At 38.7% G+C, this 24,026-nt stretch overlaps 1 protein-coding gene across 1 annotated transcript; it reads right to left on the bottom strand.

Annotated features, from left to right (window-relative positions):
- Positions 1–1,324: 1,324 nt before the first annotated feature.
- Positions 1,325–23,620, bottom strand: LOC126754971 (putative 1-phosphatidylinositol 3-phosphate 5-kinase). Its single transcript, XM_050467207.1, is given in 8 exon segments — positions 1,325–1,594; positions 1,655–1,816; positions 20,128–20,287; positions 20,433–20,593; positions 21,492–21,878; positions 21,881–21,960; positions 22,037–23,257; positions 23,324–23,620. Coding segments are annotated over 8 exon segments (2,628 nt in total). The 5' UTR covers positions 23,593–23,620; the 3' UTR covers positions 1,325–1,406.
- Between the last annotated feature and the right edge of the window lie 406 nt (positions 23,621–24,026).

Raw genomic sequence — 24,026 nt, 5'->3', positions numbered from 1 at the left:
GTCTTGACAAGAAAGACGAAACCGTAAATTATCCAGTGGAATTTCCAAATTCTTTGGCGAGCCTTGGTATGCCCCAGCATCATTTGCGTCTCAAAGTTGGATCTGTCATTATTATGTTTCACAATCTTCATGCGCCGAAACTGTGTAATGGAACCCGACTGATTATGACGCAGTTATCGAATACAAGGGACAGCCATTTCATTTCAAACGTATTCAATTTCCAGGGAAAATTGGCCAGATATATGTGGCGTGTTGACGAGTTGGAAACCCATCTCCTTTGTATATTTACGCACCAGAACAGAAATAAAAAAAATTATGTTCATTAAGCTGCGCTACATTAAAAAAAATGTAGAAAAATCGAAAATAAATCATTTTCGACACAATATAATTTCAACTTTTTTTCATTTCAAAGCATATAATTTCACGCAGGACAACGGCTGCGGGGTCAGCTAGTAGTTAATAAAAGAAAATTGGTAAAATAATTATTTGGCACTACGCCTCCTGATCCCTTCTTACCTGCGGCCATCCTATTGGCTTCTGTTTAACTGCTCTCGCATAAAACAAAAATGGAGTTACCTAAGTTATTAAAATATTTCATTAAACTATCTGAATTTAGATCTGCTAAGGTTCCAATTAAAAAAAAAATAATATCTTGGAATGTCAGAGCTCGAACGTGTGTACTTCTTCGCGTTTACCATCTATACAACGTCGAAAGAGAAAACACGGCGCTTTGGTTATTGTTTTATTGTTATTGTTTGCTTTTTGAGATATTTTCAGATATTGCTGAAATTTAAAAATTATTAAGGGATAATAAGATATTTTAAAGTTGCACTTTGCGCAACTCTTTGGTTAAGTGTGCTTTAGCCATGCTCAAATGTATTACTATAATTTCCCGATTTTGTAAAGAAGGCACTGGATTACACACAAAGGAATATGTGAGATTCCGAGTTCTCTATCTACGAACCGATAGGCAGAAATAATTCCCCTTTCCAAATGGCGCAGCTGCTTTCAACACAGTTACTGATTATTTATCTAACATATTTGAATACCACTGTTTAAAATCCAAAGTTTGATGATATGTGTAATAAAATTCTCAAGACAACCAGTCTTACGTTTCCGGAATTGATACCGATTTTATCCGAGCAAGGGTTGTTATTCCGGCGATCTAAGCCTGTTTGGGTTGGTGAGTTTTAGATTTTAGATCTTGAGCGTAGTATTATATTTCCTTCAAAATTTAAACATCGCTTTTCTCTGTTTTTAAATAGATAATAATTAAGAAGCAACTTTTACGGTATATTGATTGTATAAAGATATAAAGAACATATTACAATACAGATATAACTTTGAATTTATTTCAATATAAATATTTAATTATACAACATGAATCACTTAAAAATCTCTAGTAATTAAGTTTTTGACAAACCTTCCCAACGATCCGGAACTGTATAGAAATAACGATCCATTGCATCAATAAATCGTTGCTTATAACGCTCTGGTGATATAACTGTTGGTAATTTCCCCATGCCACCTAATATGCCAGTTTGTTTTACAAATGACTCAACCTTTTTATCGAAAGTAAATGTTCGTATGTAATCTGTAATACATTATAAGTAAGATAGATTGTAACGGTGTTTTGTTTTGTTATTGAACTTACCGATTATTCCCAATACTAATATACTGTTATCATGATTTAAGCCTACAAGCAGCGAGTAATCCATTATTTGATTTTTCTCTAAAAATGTAGAGTCTCGATTGATAGCATCTTTGAGAACTGCTTTGCTATGTGACAAAATGTATAGTGGTTTAGACCAAGACACTGTAAAACGTAATTTGTTAAGTTAGTTGAATTGATATTGACGTCACAAATTAAAGTTGTATTATAAGTTTCATTGTATATTTTATTTATATATACAGTGCGCGCATTTCGTTTAGCCGAATGTATTTTTTTTAAATTTCTACCACTTAAAGTACAAACAAGAAAATAAACCTTTTACAACTAATTCAATATATATTTTATTATTAAACAAAACAAAGATTTTCGAATTTCATTGTGTTTTTGCTAATATAATAGTAATATTACGTAAAACAGGTGCGAATTTCGTTTAGCCGAATGTTTCAATAATAATAAATAGAGACAAAATTAAAAAAGTTAGTAAATAAATTAATTTGCCTCCATTACATTTTATTAAATCGAAAATGCGATTTGTCATACTTTCTATTAGTTTTTTTAAGATATCTTCGTGTATTTTTTCCCAGCTGTCCTTAATTGCCCTTTTCAGTTCTAAAACACTGCTAAATTGATGACCATTTTTATAAACGTCTCTTGCCAGAATACCCCAAAGGTTCTCGATGGGATTTAGGTCTGGACTGCGTGCAGGCCATTTTATCAATTCTATATTTTTGTCTCCAAACCAGTGAATAGAATGTCGCGAGACGTGGATAGCTGCGTTATCCTGTTGAAAAATTGGTTCTTCTTGATGACAGTCCTCCAGAAATGAGATTAATTCTGATTCCAACATGTCCGTGTAGATTTCGCTATTCATTTTTGTTGGAACATAGCATATTCTGGATCTTCCATAATAAGAGAAGGCTGCCCAATTCATAACACTTCCACCACCAAAGTTCCTGCTCATCCTTGGTTCCTCCTTTGCTTTTAAATCATGCCAAAAGTAACTTAATCCATCAGGACCGTCGAGATTGAATTTTTTCTCGTCGGAAAAAATTACATTTTCTGACGTCCATTTCATGTGCGTTTTTGCGAACTGCATCCTTGTGGGCTTTTGTCAGTGCCGGAGCTTTTGCTTGTTTTTTATAAACAACGTTTTGTGATGTGTTTATAATGTAATTTTCTGGACACGACGTTTTTTAATGGGAAGATCAAGTTCCGCTATAATTTGTGAAGCGGTAAGTTTTTTTTTTTTTGTTGCGAGGTCCTTAATTTGACCTTTTTGGCGCTCTGTAATTTTTTTGTTACCTTTGGTTTTTTTCTTCTGACCATAATTCTTGCCCAATCTTAAGTAATTTCTAATAACTTTCTCGGATCTCTGAATTTTTAAAGCAATCTGAACATTACTCATGCCGTTTTCTTTATGTGCCGTTATAATGGCTTTCTCTTCACTTGACAAGTAGGGTCCTTTCGGCATGGCTTTAAAGGGTATAAAAAAAACAAAACGTAATAACTTAAATGAACCCAATAAATCTATGCAGTGTCAGTTGAAATATTTTTTCTAAAGAAATACAAATTACCTGTTTATTTCTTTGTAAAATGACTTTTACCACCTTTTCGGCTAAACGAAATGCGCACTGAAATTGACACTGATTACCTCTTTCCACTAAAAATTTTTAAGTATGATATATGTAGACTAATAACATTGAAAAAATAAATGGTTACGAAGGCAAAATGCAAAATATTCGCAGTAAGCATAAAGTACCGTAGCAATTTTCAGAATAACGTTAAATAATAGGAACAACTAGCCATTCGGCTAAACGAAATGCGCTCACTGTACAAACATACATTTATATCTGTTTGTAAAATTAATTTAGTCATGATTTTCAGGCGATACAGTAACTTAGTAACTTATGCAATACCATCTGGAATAGGTGGATTCAGATAATAATATAATATTTATAAGGACGGACAACTTGTGAGGTTTACACATACATAACTGTATACAATTTATATTTGGTAGTAGACTTATAATATCTCAAGTAGACGATGTATTTTACATCAACTCCAAGCGACGCGCTGATTTAATCAATAAATATCCATACTTTTATTGTATTAATTTCTAAGAGCCTGTAAACGATAGTCGCCATCTACTCGTACATACATACATACATATTTCTATGTTGAATTTTCATTTATTAATTTTTCCAATTTAATGGACTCGTTTCTTCAAAAAACTTTATCAAAAATGTATGTAAGAACAATTATAAATAAAACGCAAAATCTTAAGTTATTTATCAACAATTATTTTGTGACCTGCTTACGGTACTCTTTTCGAAAAAAAAAATCATTTTTATCGGGACGAGTCGAGCAAGAACGCGTTTCATACCCAAAATCATCGAACGGACTCGCGAGAAACGTCGAGCTCTCTTGCCACGTCTCTAACACTTGCCTACGTTTTTCAAGCACTATAAAATAACTTATTCAGAATAATTTAATTTACCCATTGATCACTCTATTAATATTGGTTGGAGTCTTTTGAAATGTTATTTCACAGCGTTGAAACCAGGGTTCTCATTTACTACTTCGTAGCAGCAAAATTTCTAAAATTATTGCTATGCTATCGCTACCGCTCTCACTTTGTCGGGAGCCACAGCGTAGCTTTAGCATAACAATGTAAAGTATGTGCTCTACTCTGCTCCGAGTTTTGTTAGGTAAAAAACTATAGCTGGAGCGGGAGCAAAAAATTAAATTCTGCGCTATGCTCTGGCGTAGCGGTAGCAAAAAATTGGGAGCGGTGAAAATGAAAATTTTCATGTGCTACAGCTCCCGCATGTGTTTGTTGTTTTTTTTTCTTTTTGCTATTTTCTGGCATAATATTTGAATTAATTGAATAATTCAAACAAAACAATGTTATGCAAATCATTTTGGCACTTGTTGCGTCAAGTGTCTTTATAAATCTAAAATCAAATATTTTAAGAAATATATTAATAAAGTGAATTAGATAATAATTGAATAAATTATAAAATTTTTTTTATTATGTAAAATATTTACCATTTTTATATTACCAAGAACATCATCTATTCCAAATGTATTACAATACTCAATTACTATGAATTTTCGAAATTAATTTTAACTACATATACTTTCCCCCTTTTTATATACATTAGGGTGTTTTTATTTTTTTGAATTATTAATTTTGTTCGGTCCCGTCACGAAATTTTCTTGGAAATACCCCAAAAAAAAATTCCCTGAAAATTTTAGCCCTACATATTAACATTAAGAACTGGACCGAGGCATGTAAAAATTTTCCATAGAAAATACACTACAATCTTGGTTTTTTATCTTTAAATTCCTACAGATCAGAGGTATTTTATGGCATCGCTTTGACTTTAGACGCTGTAGCTCTTGTCAGTTATACAAAAAAATGCGAATTTCGTGGAAAAATCAGGTTTAGATACCTCGCCTTTATCTTTTGGAATACACGTGGTTAATATTCATCTACTGATTACCAGTACCAGTTTTAATCCATTGCATTGCGTATTTGCAGTTCTATTCTACCATTCCCAATATTTAGTAATTTTATAATTTTTTAGGAAGAATCAGTTTGAAATTGTATGCATATACATACATACTTCAATGTATATTGCAAAGAATCGAAAAGATTTCTGTGTATCTAAAATTATAATAAACCTTTTTATCAACACTCCAATTATTCCGTTATATCTTTATGTTAGATATCGCGTTTGGTTTGTTATGAATGCATTTGCGTCCTTGACCAATAATCTAGCAAAGTATCCGCAGTGCCTTGACGATGAAAATTCCAATGCTATTTTTCGTTGTGATATTAAATATATCGGACGGGCTCGTTAAAAAAAAAAAAAACTACCTGGTTAAAAAGCAAAATCAGTATAACCCATATACTAAGCATGTTTGGAAATGAAAATTTTTACTTATTTCTTTCTATTTTTGAATTACTAAAATTTTCAAATGATTCTTACATAAATTTTGAACAAATGCTTATGATTTGAAATATAATTTTTGTATTTATGAGCTGTATTGAAATTTAGTATAAAGAGATAAAATGTATCCTATGTCCTTAGCCTGCTTCTAAACTACCTCCCCACCAATTTTAAGCCAAATCGGTTCAGCCGTTCTTGAGTTATAAACGACTTTCTTTTAAATACCAACTTGTACCATACTTATAAATGCCAAAAAATAGCAAAAAAGAAAAAAAAAAAAACAAACACATTCGGGAGCTGTAGCACATGAAAATTTTCATTTGCTCTGCTGTGCTACCGCTCTCAATTTTTTGCTACCCCTACGCCAGAGCATAGCGCAGAATTTAATTTTTTGCTCCCGCTCTCCCGCTTTACCTAACAAAACTCGGAGCAGAGTAGAGCACATACTTTACATTGTTATACTAAGGCTACGCTGTGGCTCCCGACAAAGTGAGAGCGGTAGCAAGAGTAAAATGAAATGCTACGAGAGTAGCGTAGTTTTTCAAACGCTGGTTGAAACCCGTAAAACTTAAAAAAGTCGAAGTTCGACAATAGTTCAACCGATTTTTTTTTGATATTGCAGTAGCAAGGGGCACATGTGGGCTAAAAATTTTGAAAAAGTTGGTGTGGCCCCGCATTTTAATAGGGTTAATGCACATATCTCTCAAACTGTTCAAGCCAAAATAACCAAATGCGCTCAAGATAAATCCTTTAAGAACTTTAAGAACCCCTATCGATAGTGTGAAAATTCATGAAATCGAACCATAAGCCTATATAACGGTACTGTTAAAAACCGCCAAAAGTGCGATGAATCAATAATAAGTACACCAGAGACATACAATTTTATACTCGTGGTGGTATGAGAGGGACCCTCCCAACCGATTTCAACCAAATTTAGTATGTGAAATTCCTCTGACATTTTTATGTTACGTGATGAAAATGTGCGGAATCGGGCTACAACCACGCCTTCTTTCCATATAATACAATTATTAATTCCATCTGATTCTTTCACTTTCCGCAGTACAAATCAAGAAGCAATCTATATAATGGAGGCAAACTTTGTACAAATAGGAATAAAGAAATAACTGTGGAAATGTTCATGTCTTTTCGTGGTTTGGGCGTTCTGCGAGCACATAACGATGTAGCTTCATTTTTATATATTTTAATTTAATTTTTTTTAGTTTAATTTTTTTATAGATCTGCATACTATAGATTCGACAGGGAACTAAAATAAAGTCTGAAAATTTTCAACTGTGAAAATCATTTCTATGATAAACATTAGCACAAAGCAATCTGTAAAAGTTAGCCAATTTCTTTAGCTGATGAAAAAAATTCAAAATGACAAAAACATGGAGTCTTAAACTCTCGAGATATTGAGATTTTACATCTGTGTTAATTAATAAATTTTCACGATAAAAAGCTAATTTTTAAAACTTAAAATCTTTGATCAAAAAGTAGTAAGACTTTCTTCATAATTTTAAAAATCTTAATTTCTTCTTCAAAATATATGTCGCTCCCTCGAAATAAAGGGTGCCAACGTTTTTTTTCGAATCCTCGAAACAGTTGTTAAAGTCAATTTCCGGAATAGGCTTCAATGTACGAAGCGATTCACTTTTAATATCTTCAATTTACTCAAAACGGTTTCCCCAAAGCGGTCGTTTGAGTTGTTGAACAGTCACACGGAGCTAAATCAAGTGAATGAGGTGTTGGCAGCACGATATTGGTTGAAAATTTGCAGAAGAATCAACCTTAATTTTTGATCTTACTTTGACGTGGTTTTTTCGATTTCGTCTGTTTTCGGGTCGTAAGCATAGGTCCAGGACTCGTCGTATGGAATGATATGTTTCATGACATCCCGGTAGTCGTAAAGCATTGTTTCATAGACCTTAACGTTAAAAACAGCGTCTTTTGAAAGAAGTTTTGTGATTTTAGAACCAATCGTGCTTTAACTTTTCCTAGGCCCAAATGATCTTTCAAAATGGTTTTCACTGATCCTTCCGATATTTCAACGATGCCAGTAAGTTATATGACTGCTACTCGACGATTCTTAAGCAAAAATTCTTTATTTTATTGACGTGTTGGTCATTAGTTGATGTTAATGGCCGTCCGGGACGTGGTTCGTCGTCAACGCGTTTTCAACCCTCTTGGAATTTTTTGTACCAATCAAAAACACTTGCTCGCGATAAACAATTATCCCCGAAGGCTTTTTCCAATATTCTGAATGTTTCGGCACCAGAAATTTTATTCCGCAAACAAAATTTAATAGAACTTCTTTGTCAAATAATTCCACTTCTAGTAAAATTCGCCGAAAGACCTTTATGTACTTCAGAAAGACAAGCGTATATGTACTAAACAACAATGATAATTTTGATGTGACATTTGGCACAGATGAAAAGACATTGCCGTGCAGTTGTATGTTTCTAACCACCAAAAAAAATTGATGGCCTAATTTAGTGTTCGGATATACGCAGAGATTCTGCAACAAACCTTTTCTTCTTCTTCTTAATTGGCGTAGACACCGCTTACGCGATTATAGCCGAGTTAACAACAGCGCGCCAGTCGTTTCTTCTTTTCGCTACGTGGCGCCAATTGGATATTCCAAGCGAAGCCAGGTCCTTCTCCACTTGGTCCTTCCAACGGAGTGGAGGTCTTCCTCTTCCTCTGCTTCCCCCGGCAGGGTACTGCGTCGAATACTTTCAGAGCTGGAGTGTTTTCATCCATCCGGACAACATGACCTAGCCAGCGTAGCCGCTGTCTTTTAATTCGCTGAACTATGTCAATGTCGTCATATATCTCGTACAGCTCATCGTTCCATCGGATGCGATATTCGCCGTGGCCAATGCGCAAAGGACCATAAATCTTTCGCAGAATTTTTCTCTCGAAAACTCGTAACATCGACTCATCGGTTGCTGTCATCGCCCAAGCCTCTGCACCATATAGCAGGACGGGAATTATGAGCGACTTATAGAGTTTAGCTTTTGTTCGTCGAGAGAGGACTTTACTTTTCAATTGCCTACTCAGTCCGAAGTAGCACCTGTTGGCAAGAGCAATCCTGCGTTGGATTTCCAGGCTGACATTATTAGTGGTGTTAATGCTGGTTCCTAAATAGACGAAATTATCTACAACTTCAAAGTTATGACTGTCAACAGTGACGTGAGAGCCAAGTCGCGAGTGCGACGACTGTTTGTTTGATGACAGGAGATATTTCGTTTTGCCCTCGTTCACTACCAGACCAATTTTCTGTGCTTCCTTGTCCAGCCTAGAGAAAGCAGAACTAACGGCGCGGGTGTTGAGGCCGATGATATCAATATCGTCGGCATACGCCAACAGCTGTACACTCTTGTAGAAGATGGTACCTTCTCTGTTTAGTTCTGCAGCTCGAACTATTTTCTCCAGGAGCAGGTTAAAGAAGTCGCACGATAGGGAGTCGCCTTGTCTGAAACCTCGTTTGGCATCGAACGGCTCGGAGAGGTCCTTCCCGATTCTGACGGAGCTTTTCGTGTTGTTCAACGTCAGTTTACACAGCCGTATTAGTTTCGCGGGGATACCAAATTCAGACATCGCGGCATAAAGGCAGCTCCTTTTCGTGCTCTCGAAAGCAGCTTTGAAATCGACGAAGAGGTGGTGTGTGTCGATTCTCCTTTCACGGGTCTTTTCCAAGATTTGGCGCATGGTGAATATCTGGTCGGTTGTTGATTTTCCAGGTCTGAAGCCACACTGATAAGGTCCAATCAGTTTGTTGACGGTGGGCTTTAATCTTTCACACAATACGCTCGATAGAACCTTATATGCGATGTTGAGGAGGCTAATCCCACGGTAGTTGGCGCAGATTGTGGGGTCTCCTTTTTTATGGATTGGGCATAGCACACTTAAATTCCAATCGTTGGGCATGCTCTCGTCCGACCATATTTTACAAAGAAGCTGATGCATGCTCCCTATTAGTTCTTCGCCGCCGTGTTTGAATAGCTCGGCCGGTAGTCCGTCGGCCCCTGCCGCTTTGTTGTTCTTGAGGCGGGCAATTGCTATTCGAACTTCTTCATGGTCGTGTAATGGAACGTCTGCTCCATCGTCATCGATTGGGAAATCGGGTTCTCCTTCTCCTGGTGTTGTGCGTTCACTGCCATTCAGCAGGCTGGAGAAGTGTTCCCTCCATAATTTAACTATGCTCTGGGCATCAGTGACTAGATCACCTTTGGGGGTTCTACAAGAGTAGTATGCTCCGGTCTTGAAACCTTCTGTAAGCCGCCGCATTTTTTCGTAGAATTTTCGAGCATTACCCCTGTCGGCCAGCTTATCAAGCTCTTCATACTCACGCATTTCGGCCTCTTTCTTCTTCTGTCTGCAAATGCGTATGCTCCGGTCTTGAAACCTTCTGTAAGCCGCCGCATTTTTTCGTAGAATTTTCGAGCATTACCCCTGTCGGCCAGCTTATCAAGCTCTTCATACTCACGCATTTCGGCCTCTTTCTTCTTCTGTCTGCAAATGCGTCTCGCTTCCCTCTTCAACTCTCGGTATCTATCTCATCCCGCACGTGTAGTGGTCGATCGTAACGTTGCGAGGTAGGCAGCCTGTTTTCTCTCCGCTGCGACACGGCACTCCTCGTCGTACCAGCTGTTCTTTTGCTCTTTCCGAAAACCAATGGTTTCGGTTGCAGCTGTACGTATGGAATTTGAAATGCCGTCCCACAGTTCCCCTATACCGAGTTGTTGACCAGTGCTCTCAGAGAGCAGGAGTGCAAGCCGAGTAGAAAATCGTTCGGCAGTCTGTTGTGATTGCAGCTTTTCGACGTCGAACCTTCCTTGTGTTTGTTGGCGTGCGTTTTTTGCTGCACAGAGGCGAGTGCGAATCTTAGCTGCAACAAGATAGTGGTCCGAGTCGATGTTAGGACCTCGGAGCGCACGCACATCTAAAACACTGGAGACGTGTCTTCCATCTATCACAACATGATCGATCTGGTTGGTAGTTTTTCGATCCGGAGACAGCCAGATAGCTTGATGAATCTTCTTATGCTGGAATCTAGTACTACAGATAACCATATTTCGGGCTCCGGTGAAGTCAATCAGCCTCAACCCATTTGGGGATGTTTCGTCGTGGAGGCTGAATTTACCGACCGTAGTGCCAAATATACCTTCTTTGCCCACCCTGGCGTTAAAGTCGCCAAGCACGATTTTGACATCGTGGCGGGGGCAGCTCTCATAAGCGCGCTCCAAGCGCTCATAGAAGGCATCTTTGGTCACATCGTCCTTCTCTTTCGTCGGGGCGTGGGCGCAAATCAGCGATATGTTGAAGAACCTCGCTTTGATGCGGATTGTGGCTAGACGTTCATTCACCGGAGTGAATGATAGTACTCGGCGACGGAGTCTCTCTCCCACCACGAATCCAACACCAAACTTGCGCTCCTTTATATGGCCACTGTAGTAAATGTCACAAGGACCTACTCGTCTCCGTCCTTGTCCCGTCCATCGCATTTCTTGGACGGCGGTGATGTCAGCGTTTATTTTTGCGAGGACATCAACCAGCTGGGCAGCGGCACCTTCCCAGTTAAGGGTCCGGACATTCCAGGTGCATGCCCTCAAATCGTAGTCCTTATTCCGTTTGCCATGGTCGTCATCAAAAGGGGGGTCTCTCATCCGAGCCTGTTTTAACGTTTTCATTGGTATTGTTTTTTTACGTGGCGGGTCCCAAGCCCAGCACACAACCCTTGTAGGGAATTTTTCGCCTTCTCACTTTAGCTCGCCTTCGAACGGATGTTCTTAGGCTACCCTGAGGATACTTGGTCAAAGACCGGAAGTAGTGAGCTGCTTGAGCCATGTGTAAAAGAATCGTTTCTGGCCACTCCCAAGTGAATGGCGATCAGAGAACTTTCCTCACTTGCGTGAACTTCTACACATGACTCCATCCTCCAACAAACCTTTTAGGTGTGTTAAATATGCATAAAATCATCTAACATCTGATTGCACTAAATGCAAAATAAACACGCCCAATGATTTTTTAAATTACAAGGAATAACCCACCAGTCTAGTAATCAATGCGGAATCACATGGTCAACTCCATCCAGTCAAATTATTCCTGATATTACCTATGACAGTTTTTTGCGGAACGGCCCTTAGATTCCGAGAAGAAACCCTTCTCAATCCATGTCCTCGTCAGTTGTTAATGAGGAATAAATATTGAAAAAAGTGGAAATGCTTATTCAGCAAACGGTAATGCTCAATTTACACAAATGATTACTCAAATCATGACATCAATTAATCAATGTAAGTAAGAGTTAAAATTACCATATAGAAAGCCAACAGCCTATGCAAAAGCACGAACACTATGTTAAAACTAAAAACATCGATGCTCTACTTGTATCAACTTCACTCACCACTCATTTCAATAAACGGTCATATTTTAAAAATGCAGTATATGACCTTATGAAATCAAATCACCTAGTGGTAATGCAAGAGGCAGAGCTGCCTTTTTTTATAAAGTTTGGTATCTCTTACACGGAATTTGAACCCTTATAACATCTTTGGATTCATGGCTGATTGGGTCATATTTCCCAGCCCTCTTGGAACATTCTCCCGCGACACAATCTATCGCAGGACATGTATGAGCAAATTATGAACCAATTTGGTAATAAATTCATTGCTGGTGGTGACTATAATGCCAAAAATACTTGGTGGGGTTCATCGCTCACAAATACCAAATATAGAGGTGGGTTTGATGTATAATTCAGCTGATGAACGAACTTACTGGTCATCCGACCTAACGAAAATTCCAGACGTTCTTGATTTTGCTATTCCGAAAGGAAATTACGCAACAAGTCCCTAGAGGCGTTTCTGGTTGCTGCCAACCAGGAGAGCCAGTAAACAATCTTTGAAATGCGACTAGCCGATATCTAGATGCAAACCAATTTTAAACAGTTGAGGCCATTGGTGCAGGATAATTCAGACAAAGCCGATGTGTTTACCACACACCTCCAAAACACGTTTACTCCTAACGAATTTAGAGATACAGTGACTCACACGTCTCACCGGATGCGTGCATTGCCAATGATGGCACCATCCAATCATAAAGTAAAAATCTTAAGAATGATACATCAAAATAAAGGGAAATTTCTATTTTATTTTTGGAAGCTTGAAAGTAATAAAAAATTAACTCACAGCGTAAAACTTAAAGAAATAACGCTCAACATACAAAATTAGTTCCACACAACTAACCGGATTTTTTAAAAAGCTAATGATTACTAACATTTCGTAGCATATCCTTTTGCAGATAAAACTGCTTCTAGTCGCCTTGGTATAGAGGCGATAAGTTTTTGACAAAATTCTGGTGGTATTGCGTTCTAAGCTTCCAAAATAGCCGTTTTGAGCCCAACAACATTGGAATACTGCCTTTGGTACACTTTTCGACTGACTTCTTGTCATACGTGCTCAATAACGTTCAGATCTGGAGATTGGGCAGGTGTATCCAGTACATGAGGGCAATTGTATATTAACCAAGTACGAGCAATCTTCGATTTGTGCTTCGGATTGTTGTCTTGGTAAAATATAAAATTGCCTTTAATTTTCCAATGCGACACATGACCAATATACATCCCCAAACCATTACTGACCCACAACCGTGCTTAAGTGTTGCCCTAGTATGTTTTGGCAAGTAAGTTTCGTTAGGACGCCGCCATACAAAACTTCAGCCATCAGATCCCTGCAAGTTAAACTTGCTTTCGCCTGTGAAAAGAACCTTGAAAAAGAAAAAATAATACTGTTTTATGATTACCAAATCAAAATTCTGCCAATTATCCTTTGCCAAAACTCATCAGGCTTTTTTAAGTGCAATTTCGTAAATTCTAGACTTTTCTTTCTATTTTTTTTAGGATATGTACGGCTTTTTTATAACTGCTCTACCATGTAAATCGAAGCTTCTAAGTGTGCGGCGAATTGTTTTAGCTGAAACCTTATTCCCTTTTTCATTTTTCAATATGTTTCTAACATTTTCCTCCGAGGAAAAGGGATCTTTTTCAACAATTTTTATATAATCAAAGACAGTTGAAGTACTCCTTTTCACAATCTCCGAAATATCTTTAATGATTTTCCTTCTTCCCGTAACTGAATAATTATCTTCCGAATTTCGGTACAAGTATGAGAACGCGGGGGCGTCATATTGTCGTGTAGCTTACTCACAAACTTACCGGTTACTACTAATATACAGAAAAGAATATTCAGTGTTTGTTCAAGTGGAATTCCACAACGATCAGAAGTACAGTTACTTGTAGAAGCTTACTTCTTGTAATTTTCCGGTTAGTTGTGTGGAACGAATTTTGTATGTTGAGAGTTATTTCTCTAAATTTTACGCAGTGAATAAATTTATTACTATTTTTAAGTTTCCAAAAATAGTATAGAAGATTTTTCCTTTAATTTTATGTATCATATGTATGTATCATTTTTAAGATGTTCACTTTATGATTGGAGAGTGCCATCATTGGATGCTCAAACTTTGTGGTTCCCATCGCAATGAATGTTCACATATCATTGAACATGCTTACTTATCAGCAAAGCCAAAATTCTACATAATATAAATATCTATTTATATATTAATTAATGTATATACAGACATAATTATGTACATAAACATACTCATGCATTTACATGCAATACGCATCAAATAATAATAAGAATGCATTGGTAAAGACAAGTCATAAATTTACAGATCAGATAACATTAAACACACACACACACATACATGTATTAAATTGTACACTTGAAAACAACCCCATGTCAAGCAGCAATAAACTATATGCTGAAATACATACAAACATACACACATATATGTATTTAGTTATTTAAGATAGTTTTAAAATTTGGAGATAAGCAATGAAAATATCAAATAAAAACAAGAAAAAACGTTAAACTCGGTTGCACCGAAGCTAAATACCCTTCACAGGTGCATTTCTCTTAGTAACTATGTGCTCAGTTTATATGGAAGTTATATGCTATAGTAATTCGTTCTGAACAATTTTTTTGGAGATTACATTGTTGTCTTAGAAAATAATCTATACCAAATTTCGTGAAGATACCACGTCAAATGCAAAAATTTTCCATGCAAGCATTTGATTCCGATCGTTCAGTTTGTATGGTAGCTATATGCTATAATTAACCGATCTGAACAATTTCTTCGGAGATTACATTGTTGCCTTAGAAAATAATCTATACCAAATTTCGTGAATATACATTGTCAAATGTAAAAGTTTTCCATACAAGCCTTTGATTCTAATCGTTCAGTTTATATGGCAGCTATGTTATAGTGGTCCGATATCGGCAGTTCCGACAAATGAGCAGCTTCTTGAAGAGAAAATGACGTTTGCAAAATTTCAAAACGATATCTTAAAAACTGAGGGACTAGTTCGTATATATACAGACAGACGGACAGACAGACATACGGACATGGGTAAACCGACTCAGCTCGACATACTGATCATTTATATATATACTTTATAGGGTCTCCGACCCTTCCTTCTGGGTGTTACAAACTTCGTGACAAACTTAACCTGTTCAGGGTATAATTAGAATGAAAGATCAGTCGACAAAAGACTTGATCATTTCCACCCACCAGTGGTAAGGTTGACAAAATCTTTATTGAGTTTAAAACAATGGAAATGTGCTGAGGTTATCTTAATTCTTAAACTCGAAAAACCTGAACATATGGTTAATTCTTATCGACTAATTAGTTCACTGGTAATTATTTCGAAAGTATTCGAAAGAATATTTTTACGCAGGCTTTTGCCTTATGCATTGCACAATCGGACGTTCTACGTTATATGTCGTGATACTGAGTCGGAGTTAGGTTTGAGACCTGTTCGCGCTGGCGTGCGCCAGGACAGTGAAGCAGACCTTCCAGTGATCAACTCTGACTCGACAATGAAGGCAACCTATGCTGATGATACTGCACTGCTAGCATCAAGTGGCGACCCTAATACTGCTTCTAAAAAACTTCAGATGTCCTTAGGCTAAGATCCGAACTTAGTCTGAAGATTAAGTTGTTAATTTATAAGGTAATACTTAGACCGATCTGGACATAAGGTATTCAAATCTGGGGAAGTACTTCTTCTTCTTAATTGGCGTAGAAACCGCTTACGCGATTATAGCCGAGTTAACAACAGCGCGCCAGTCGCTTCTTCTTCTCGCTACGTGGCGCCAATTGGATATTCCAAGCGAAGCCAGGTCCTTCTCCACTTGGTCCTTCCAACGGAGTGGAGGTCTTCCTCTTCCTCTGCTTCCCCCGGCGGGTACTGCGTCGAATATTTTCAGAGCTGGAGTGTTTTCGTCCATCCGGACAACATGACCTAGCCAGCGTAGCCGCTGTCTTTTAATTCGCTGAACTATGTCGATGTCGTCGTATATCTCGTACAGCTCATCGTTCCATCGAATGCGGTATTCGCCGTGGCTAACGCGCAAAGGACCATAAATCTTTCGCAGAACTTTTCTCTCGAAAACTCGCAACGTCGACTCATCCGTTGTTGACATCGTCCAAGACTCTGCACCATACAGCAGGACGGGAATTATGAGTGACTTATAGAGTTTGGTTTTTGTTTGTCGAGAGAGGACTTTGCTTCTCAATTGCCTACTCAGTCCGAAGTAGCACCTGTTGGCAAGAGTTATCCTGCGTTGGATTTCTAGGCTGACATTGTTGGTGGTGTTTACGCTGGTTCCAAGATAGACGAAATTATCTACGACTTCAAAGTTATGACTGTCAACAGTGACGTGAGTGCCAAGTCGCGAATGCGACGACTGTTTGTTTGATGACAGGAGATACTTCGTCTTGCCCTCGTTCACTACCAGACCCATTTTCTGTGCTTCCTTGTCCAGCCTGGAGAAAGCAGAACTAACGGCGCGGGTGTTGAGGCCGATGATATCAATATCATCGGCATACGCCAACAGCTGTACACTCTTATAGAAGATGGTACCTTCTCTATTTAGTTCTGCGGCTCGAACTATTTTCTCCAAAAGCAGGTTGAAAAAGTCGCACGATAGGGAATCGCCTTGTCTGAAACCTCGTTTGGTATCGAACGGCTCGGAGAGGTCCTTCCCGATCCTGACGGAGCTTTTGGTGTTACTCAACGTCAGTTTACACAGCCGTATTAGTTTTGCGGGGATACCAAATTCAGACATCGCGGCATAAAGGCAGCTCCTTTTCGTGCTGTCGAAAGCAGCTTTGAAATCGACGAAGAGGTGGTGTGTGTCGATTCTCTTTTCACGGGTCTTTTCCAAGATTTGGCGCATGGTGAATATCTGGTCGGTTGTTGATTTGCCAGGTCTGAAGCCACACTGATAAGGTCCAATCAGTTTGTTGACGGTGGGCTTTAATCTTTCACACAATACGCTCGATAGAACCTTATATGCGATGTTGAGGAGGCTAATCCCACGGTAGTTGGCGCAGATTGTGGGGTCTCCTTTTTTATGGATTGGGCATAGCACACTTAAATTCCAATCGTTGGGCATGCTTTCGTCCGACCATATTTTACAAAGAAGCTGATGCATGCACCTTATCAGTTCTTCGCCGCCGTGTTTGAATAGCTCGGCCGGCAATCCGTCGGCCCCTGCCGCTTTGTTGTTCTTCAGGCGGGCAATTGCTATTCGAACTTCTTCATGGTCGGGTAATGGAACGTCTGCTCCATCGTCATCGATTGGGGAATCGGGTTCTCCTTCTCCTGGTGTTGTGCGTTCACTGCCATTCAGCAGGCTGGAGAAGTGTTCCCTCCATAATTTAAGTATGCTCTGGGCATCAGTGACTAGATCACCTTTGGGGGTTCTACAGGAATACGCTCCGGTCTTGAAACCTTCCGTAAGCCGCCGCATTTTTTCGTAGAATTTTCGAGCATTACCCCTGTCGGCCAGCTTATCAAGCTCTTCGTACTCACGCATTTCAGCCTCTTTCTTCTTCTGTCTACAAATGCGTCTCGCTTCCCTCTTCAACTCTCGGTATCTATCCCATCCCGCACGTGTAGTGGTCGATCGTAACGTTGCGAGGTAGGCAGCCTGTTTTCTCTCCGCTGCGACACGGCACTCCTCGTCGTACCAGCTGTTCTTTTTGCCCTTTCCGAAAACCAATGGTTTCGGTTGCAGCTGTACGTAAGGAGTTTGAAATGCCGTCCCACAGTTCCCTTATACCGAGTTGTTGACGAGTGCTCTCAGAGAGCAGGAGTGCAAGCCGAGTAGAAAATCGTTCGGCTGTCTGTTGTGATTGCAGCTTCTCGACGTCGAACCTTCCTTGTGTTTGGTGGCGCGCGTTTTTTGCTGCACAGAGGCGGGTGCGAATCTTAGCTGCAACAAGATAGTGGTCCGAGTCGATGTTAGGACCTCGGAGCGCACGCACATCTAAAACACTGGAGACGTGTCTTCCGTCTATCACAACATGATCGATCTGGTTGGTAGTTTTTCGATCCGGAGACAGCCAGGTAGCTTGATGAATCTTCTTATGCTGGAATCTAGTACTACAGATAACCATATTTCGGGCCCCGGCGAAGTCAATCAGCCTCAACCCATTTGGGGATGTTTCGTCGTGGAGGCTGAATTTAATGACCGTAGTGCCAAATATACCTTCTTTGCCCATCCTGGCGTTAAAGTCGCCAAGCACGATTTTGACATCGTGGCGGGGGCAGCTCTCATAAGCGCGCTCCAAGCGCTCATAGAAGGCATCTTTGGTCACATCGTCCTTCTCTTCCGTCGGGGCGTGGGCGCAAATCAGCGATATGTTGAAGAACCTCGCTTTGATGCGGATTGTGGCTAGACGTACATTCACCGCAGTGAATGATAGTACTCGGCGACGGAGTCTCTCTCCCACCACGAATCCTACACCAAACTTGCGCTCCTTTATATGGCCACTGTAGTAAATGTCACAAGGACCTACTCGTCTCTGTCCTTGTCCCGTCCATCGCATTTCTTGGACGGCGGTGATGTCAGCCTTTGTCTTTACGAGGACATCAACCAGCGGGCACCTTCCCAATTAAGGGACCGGACATTCCAGGTGCATGCCCTCAATTCGTAGTCCTTATTTCGTTTGCCATGGTCGTCATCAAAAGGGGGGTCTCTCATCCGAGGCTGGTTGTAGCTCTTCACTGGGGGTGTTTTTTACGTGGCGGGTCCCAAACCCAGCGCACAACCCTTGTAGGGAATGTTTCGCCTTACATTTAGCTCGCCTTCGAACGGATGTTCTTAGGCTACCCAGAGGATACTTGGTCAAAGACCGGAAGTAGTGAGCTGCTTGAGCCATGTGTAAAAGAATCGTTTCTGGATAATCCCAAGTGAATGGCAATCAGAGAACTTTCCTCACTTACGTGAACTTCTACACATGACTCCATCCTCCAACACTGGGGAAGTACAGCGAATTCAAATTTAAAAGGAATTCAAGCTTTTTAAAATAAAACAAGTAAGGAAGGGCTAAGTTCGGGTGTCACCGAACATTTTATACTCTCGCATGATAAAGTGATAATCGAGATTTCATTATCCGTCATTTACATATTTTTCAAATACCGTATTTGTGTAAAGTTTTATTCCGCTATCATCATTAGTTCCTAATGTATGTACATATGTATATATTATACAGAGAAGGCATCAGATGGAATTCAAAATAGCGTTATATTGGAAGAAGGCGTGGTTGTTAACCGATTTCACCCATATTTCGTACATATCATCAGGGTGTTAAGAAAATATTATATACCGAATTTCTTTGAAATCGGTGAAGTAGTTCCTGAGATATGGTTTTTGGTCCATAAGTCGACGAGGCAACGCCCATTTTCAATTTAAAAAAAAAGCCTCGGTGCAGCTTCCCCTCCCTAATGCGATCCTTTGTGTCAAATTTCATTTTAATATCTTTATTTATGGCTTAGTTATGACACTTTATAGGTTTTCGGTTTCCGCCATTTTGTGGGCGTGGCAGTGGGCCAATTTTGCCCATCTTCGAACTTAACCTTCTTATGGAGCCAAGGAATACGTGAACCAAGTTTCATCATGATATCTCAATTTTTACTCAAGTTACAGCTTGCAATGAATGCGCTGGAAGAGAGTAAGTGAAGGTGTTAATAGCTACACGTTTTGAAGGAATGGAATGAGTAAGGTTATGCGAAAAGGTAGATGCCAAAATAACAACTCAAGTTTAGAAACGTCGCCAATACATTCAAGCAACAAAATAATTTTGGGATAGTGGACATGGTCGAAGAATCGAAAAATTTATACTTTTAGGTTTAAGCATACTCAGGCCGGGACTGTTACCTTAAGGTTATTACTTTTTAGATAATGGAAAGATCGAAAATGGAAAGTTTGCGAGGTTATAATTCGATACATCTCTTTATATAGGTATGTCAATTAACTCTGTATACCATATGTTGCAAAAATACACATGCATACATACATAAGTACATATTTGTCTTTAAATTTACATGCACGAATAGGTCAATTTAAATGAATCATTTGGTTTACTTACTTTGAACTAAATTTTCATCCAACAAAACTATTTCACCTTGCTGATCAGTGGGGTCCACCATTCGATTGCGTTCAGAACCCTTTAGGTCGAATTTATTTTTGATATCACAATCGTAAAAAAGGTTTTCCATAACGAGCAATGATTTCTCCACAAATGAACTAAAAAATAAATATTAGACCAGATATGACTACATAAATAAAGTAGACTTTGACGACGAATAGCTTTATCTCTGTAAAAGTCTCGGACGGAGGTTTAGACGAACATTAAAATATTATTTAGATTTTATATTTTAGTTTACGTACTCTTTTTTTTTTTACGACAACTTTAAACACTCCAAAAATTTTTGCCAGTAATGTGGGCTGATTTTGCTGTTGACATTTGCTGATATACTCAAAATAATTAGGAGCGAAATTTTCAAAAATATTAATATCTCCTTTAGTCATTTCCTTCAACACAAAGCGGTCATCTGAAATAATAAAATGATTATATATATAATAATTTAATTTTAGAAATTATTTGAGATGAATTTTCATTTGGCATTTTCTTCAAAATTATAATAATAGAGCACTTTTTTTGAGTTTTGATTGATAGGCATAAGGCAACCTTTCAAGTTGACGGACCACTGCAGTATATTTCAGGCTGATGTCTTTGCTATTGCAAAAGCAGTGGAGCTGGCCTCTAATAGGTATTTCCAAAGTCAACATCTACGTAGACAGCCAAGCAGCAATCAAGGCAGTAACCTCGTATCGCATTTCGTCCAGAAGTGTCTTGGAAAGCAAGGTAGCTGTTGAAAATGTTGTCAGAAGTAAGCAACTTAACTTTTACTGGGTGCCAGGGCGTAAGTCAAACATCCGAAAACGTGAACAACATTGGGAAACCCATGCGATGTCTATATGACGACCTCGACAAAAGCATGATACAGAAAATCAAAACCCGATGGAATGAGCTACCAGGGTGCAAAACTGCAAATGTCATGTGCAAATCGGTAGATCGGAAGTACACAGTATTCCTATTGGCACTTGATCGAAGCGACTGTAGGAGCATGATGGGAATACTAACTGGTCATTGTCTGGTGGCGACACACGCCCGCAAGATGGTGCTGACAGATCGAGAAAACTGCAGGAAATGCCTAGAGCAGGGCACCAGGGAAACAATGGAGCATCTCTTCTGCACTTGTCCCGCATTGGCAAAACTACGCTGTAAGCAACTGGAGTCCACACAGTATGATACATTAGAGGAAGAATCAACAGTGAGGCCGTAGAATCGCGTCAAGCGCACGCATGCTAACGATGACTACTCCTCCAGGACTTAGGAGGAACGGACCAACTCATTAGTAGAATATGGATGTAAAATTTCTGACTTACCTAATGTTTTACAGAATCTTGAACCAGATTTACCACCTCTTGCTTCCCATTGTACACTGCTGCATAATGAACGAGCCAAACAATTACGGCATTTCTCGATTTCTGTCTCAAAAACATTTCGATTTAGTTTGGTTGCGTCTGCTTGTGTAGCGTTATATATATCGCTGGGTTTATGCACCAATTCCATCTCAGGGCCACTGCGGCTTTGGCAAACTTTTAACTCTTCACGTTTTTTCTTCTGCTGAAGATCTTTATATAATGATTTTTCAGTAATTGGAGGTCTTAATGTTTTTACTCGCATTAAATCGAACTCTTTCGCAAAGTAAATTTTACATGTAAATTGTTTGCCGTTATCATGGAATGTTAATTCTACGTGTGAAGTATTCGTTTTGATTTGCTCTTTTCTTCTTCTGTGGTATTGGTACTATTTGGAACATCTTGTGTGTCGCTTTCATCTCCTTCTTGTGAACTATAAGAATAAAATAACAACAGAGCTTTGTCAAATTATATGTTTTTTGTAAAAACAAAAAAATTATTTTACCCACTTGTCTTGTAGTTTCCGTTTCAAACTAGGACTATTTTCACTATCCATAGTTGGCGGATGACCTAGTCCAGTACCGCTACTGTTTTCAGAGAAACTACTGTTTGCCAAATTGGCAATTGATTTTTGATAGTCACTTGACGTCAGACTATATGCGATTAGCGAACTCAAGTCCTGATCGTGTACCAGAATCGGAAATGCTCCCAATGGTAATGTATAATGTTCTTGTGACGAAAAAGGTGATTGAAGCAAATTTGCTGGTCCAGCAGAAGGCAAAAGCTGAGTCAGTATTTTTTTAATAGATTTTTTATCGGTATTCGCCGAAATCGTAAGAAGTTGCTCCACTGTTGATCTCTCGCCAGCGCTATCATCTATTTGTAAATATGTATCATCACGTAGCAAGCGAGGCCTTTCTGACATTATCGGTGAAGCATCCAAATAATCGGAATGTAGATCTTCGGTACAAACGGTAACAGAATCCGGATGCATCTGAGTTGGTTGTTTGGTTACCGCCTTTTGTGCCAACGCAATATCGTGTACCCTTGGCCCCCATAAATCAATACTTTCGGCCAGTACGCGTTTAGACATGAGTAACGCATCATTTATATCATGTATACTGGCTTTTGGTTCAGTGAGTAAAGCTTGTACAATTTCGATATGTTGTTTAAAAATAAAATGATCTTTGTTCAACGCTGTCTTTAAATTAAGCACTATCGCCAAAGTATCATCCTCGGTGGCAAGATCAGCAATACGCTCATGAATGCGAGTATACACTTCATGCCCCTTCATAGAAAATGTTTTGATTTCTTCCACATATTTGAAATGATCAAACTGTAGTGGTTTTAAATCTAATATCAGTGAAGGTAATCCAATATCCCAAACTTCAATTGGCGTATACTGAAATTTAGCCCCTACGCCTCGATAGGTGAAATAGTGTACATAATCACGATGGAGAGAATGCTGACATTGACTATATTCTATGCAGCTTGGGCTTATTGAAGGGGAATTTCTGCTGATAATAGTTCGCCTTTTATATAAATGTCCATGAAAACGAAGCTCCAGATACTTTGCGAAAGAAAGGCATTTTGAATTGTCGGACAGCGGTACACTCGGAGTCATCTCATTGCAAATTGTACACCAAGCGGTAAAAAAAATACGATTAGGATCGGTTTTTATATTATCCTCGCTGAGAAAGACTTGTACACATCCCATGGAATGTACGTATCTGCAAATGGTAATTGGATAAAATACAACTTGTCAAAATGTTTCCATCCCATACCAATATACTCACCGGCGTACATGCCCCAACATTGGCAAATTGCAAAGTTTACATATCGAATTTAGCCGACAACAATAACGTTGCAAGAATTGTCCAAGCATAATATCGTGTTGACCATAAAATTTCATGTCTAACAAAGTGGGTGGGGCGCAAAAAGAGGAAGCAGACTTCGGATTAAAATAAAAACTACAAAATAGTACCGGCAGCCTTTGATGGTTTTCTAAATCAAGTGCATCTTTAAAAACCAGTTCCTCATCCACCTTCTGTGAAACTTCATTCATTTTTCTAAATGCTATGGATTTTAATATTGTTCGTTAAATAATTATCAAAAAATATTTGTTCATAATTACAATTTTTTTTGAGATTTTTAAAAGAGTTTATTCCCAAAATTTTAAAATGTTTTAAATTTCATTGATCTAAATGGTATTCCATTTGACATTAATTTTATAAAAAAATTTGGGGGGAAATAGTTTAAACCAAATTTTTGACCCTTTTTGGTTTTAAAACGGTAAAAGGAAAACAAGAAATGGGGGGAGAGAGTAAAGGGAAATGAGTGCAGGGAAAGCGATTATCGAATGATTAACCAAAAATTTTAAAAAGGTCGATTTTTGATATTTTTTTTTGGCAACCCCCCGGGAAGGGTGGGTCAGTTGGTCAGCAACATTTTCTGACACTGGGTGATTTCTTTTTTGGGGGTATTTTTCCCCTTTTTTCC

The sequence above is a fragment of the Bactrocera neohumeralis genome, chromosome 4, assembly GCF_024586455.1.
Source record: "Bactrocera neohumeralis isolate Rockhampton chromosome 4, APGP_CSIRO_Bneo_wtdbg2-racon-allhic-juicebox.fasta_v2, whole genome shotgun sequence".
NCBI classification, from domain to species: domain Eukaryota; kingdom Metazoa; phylum Arthropoda; class Insecta; order Diptera; family Tephritidae; genus Bactrocera; species Bactrocera neohumeralis.
The sequence above is the reverse complement of the archived record's forward strand: the minus strand, read 5'-3'. Positions and strand labels throughout refer to the sequence as shown.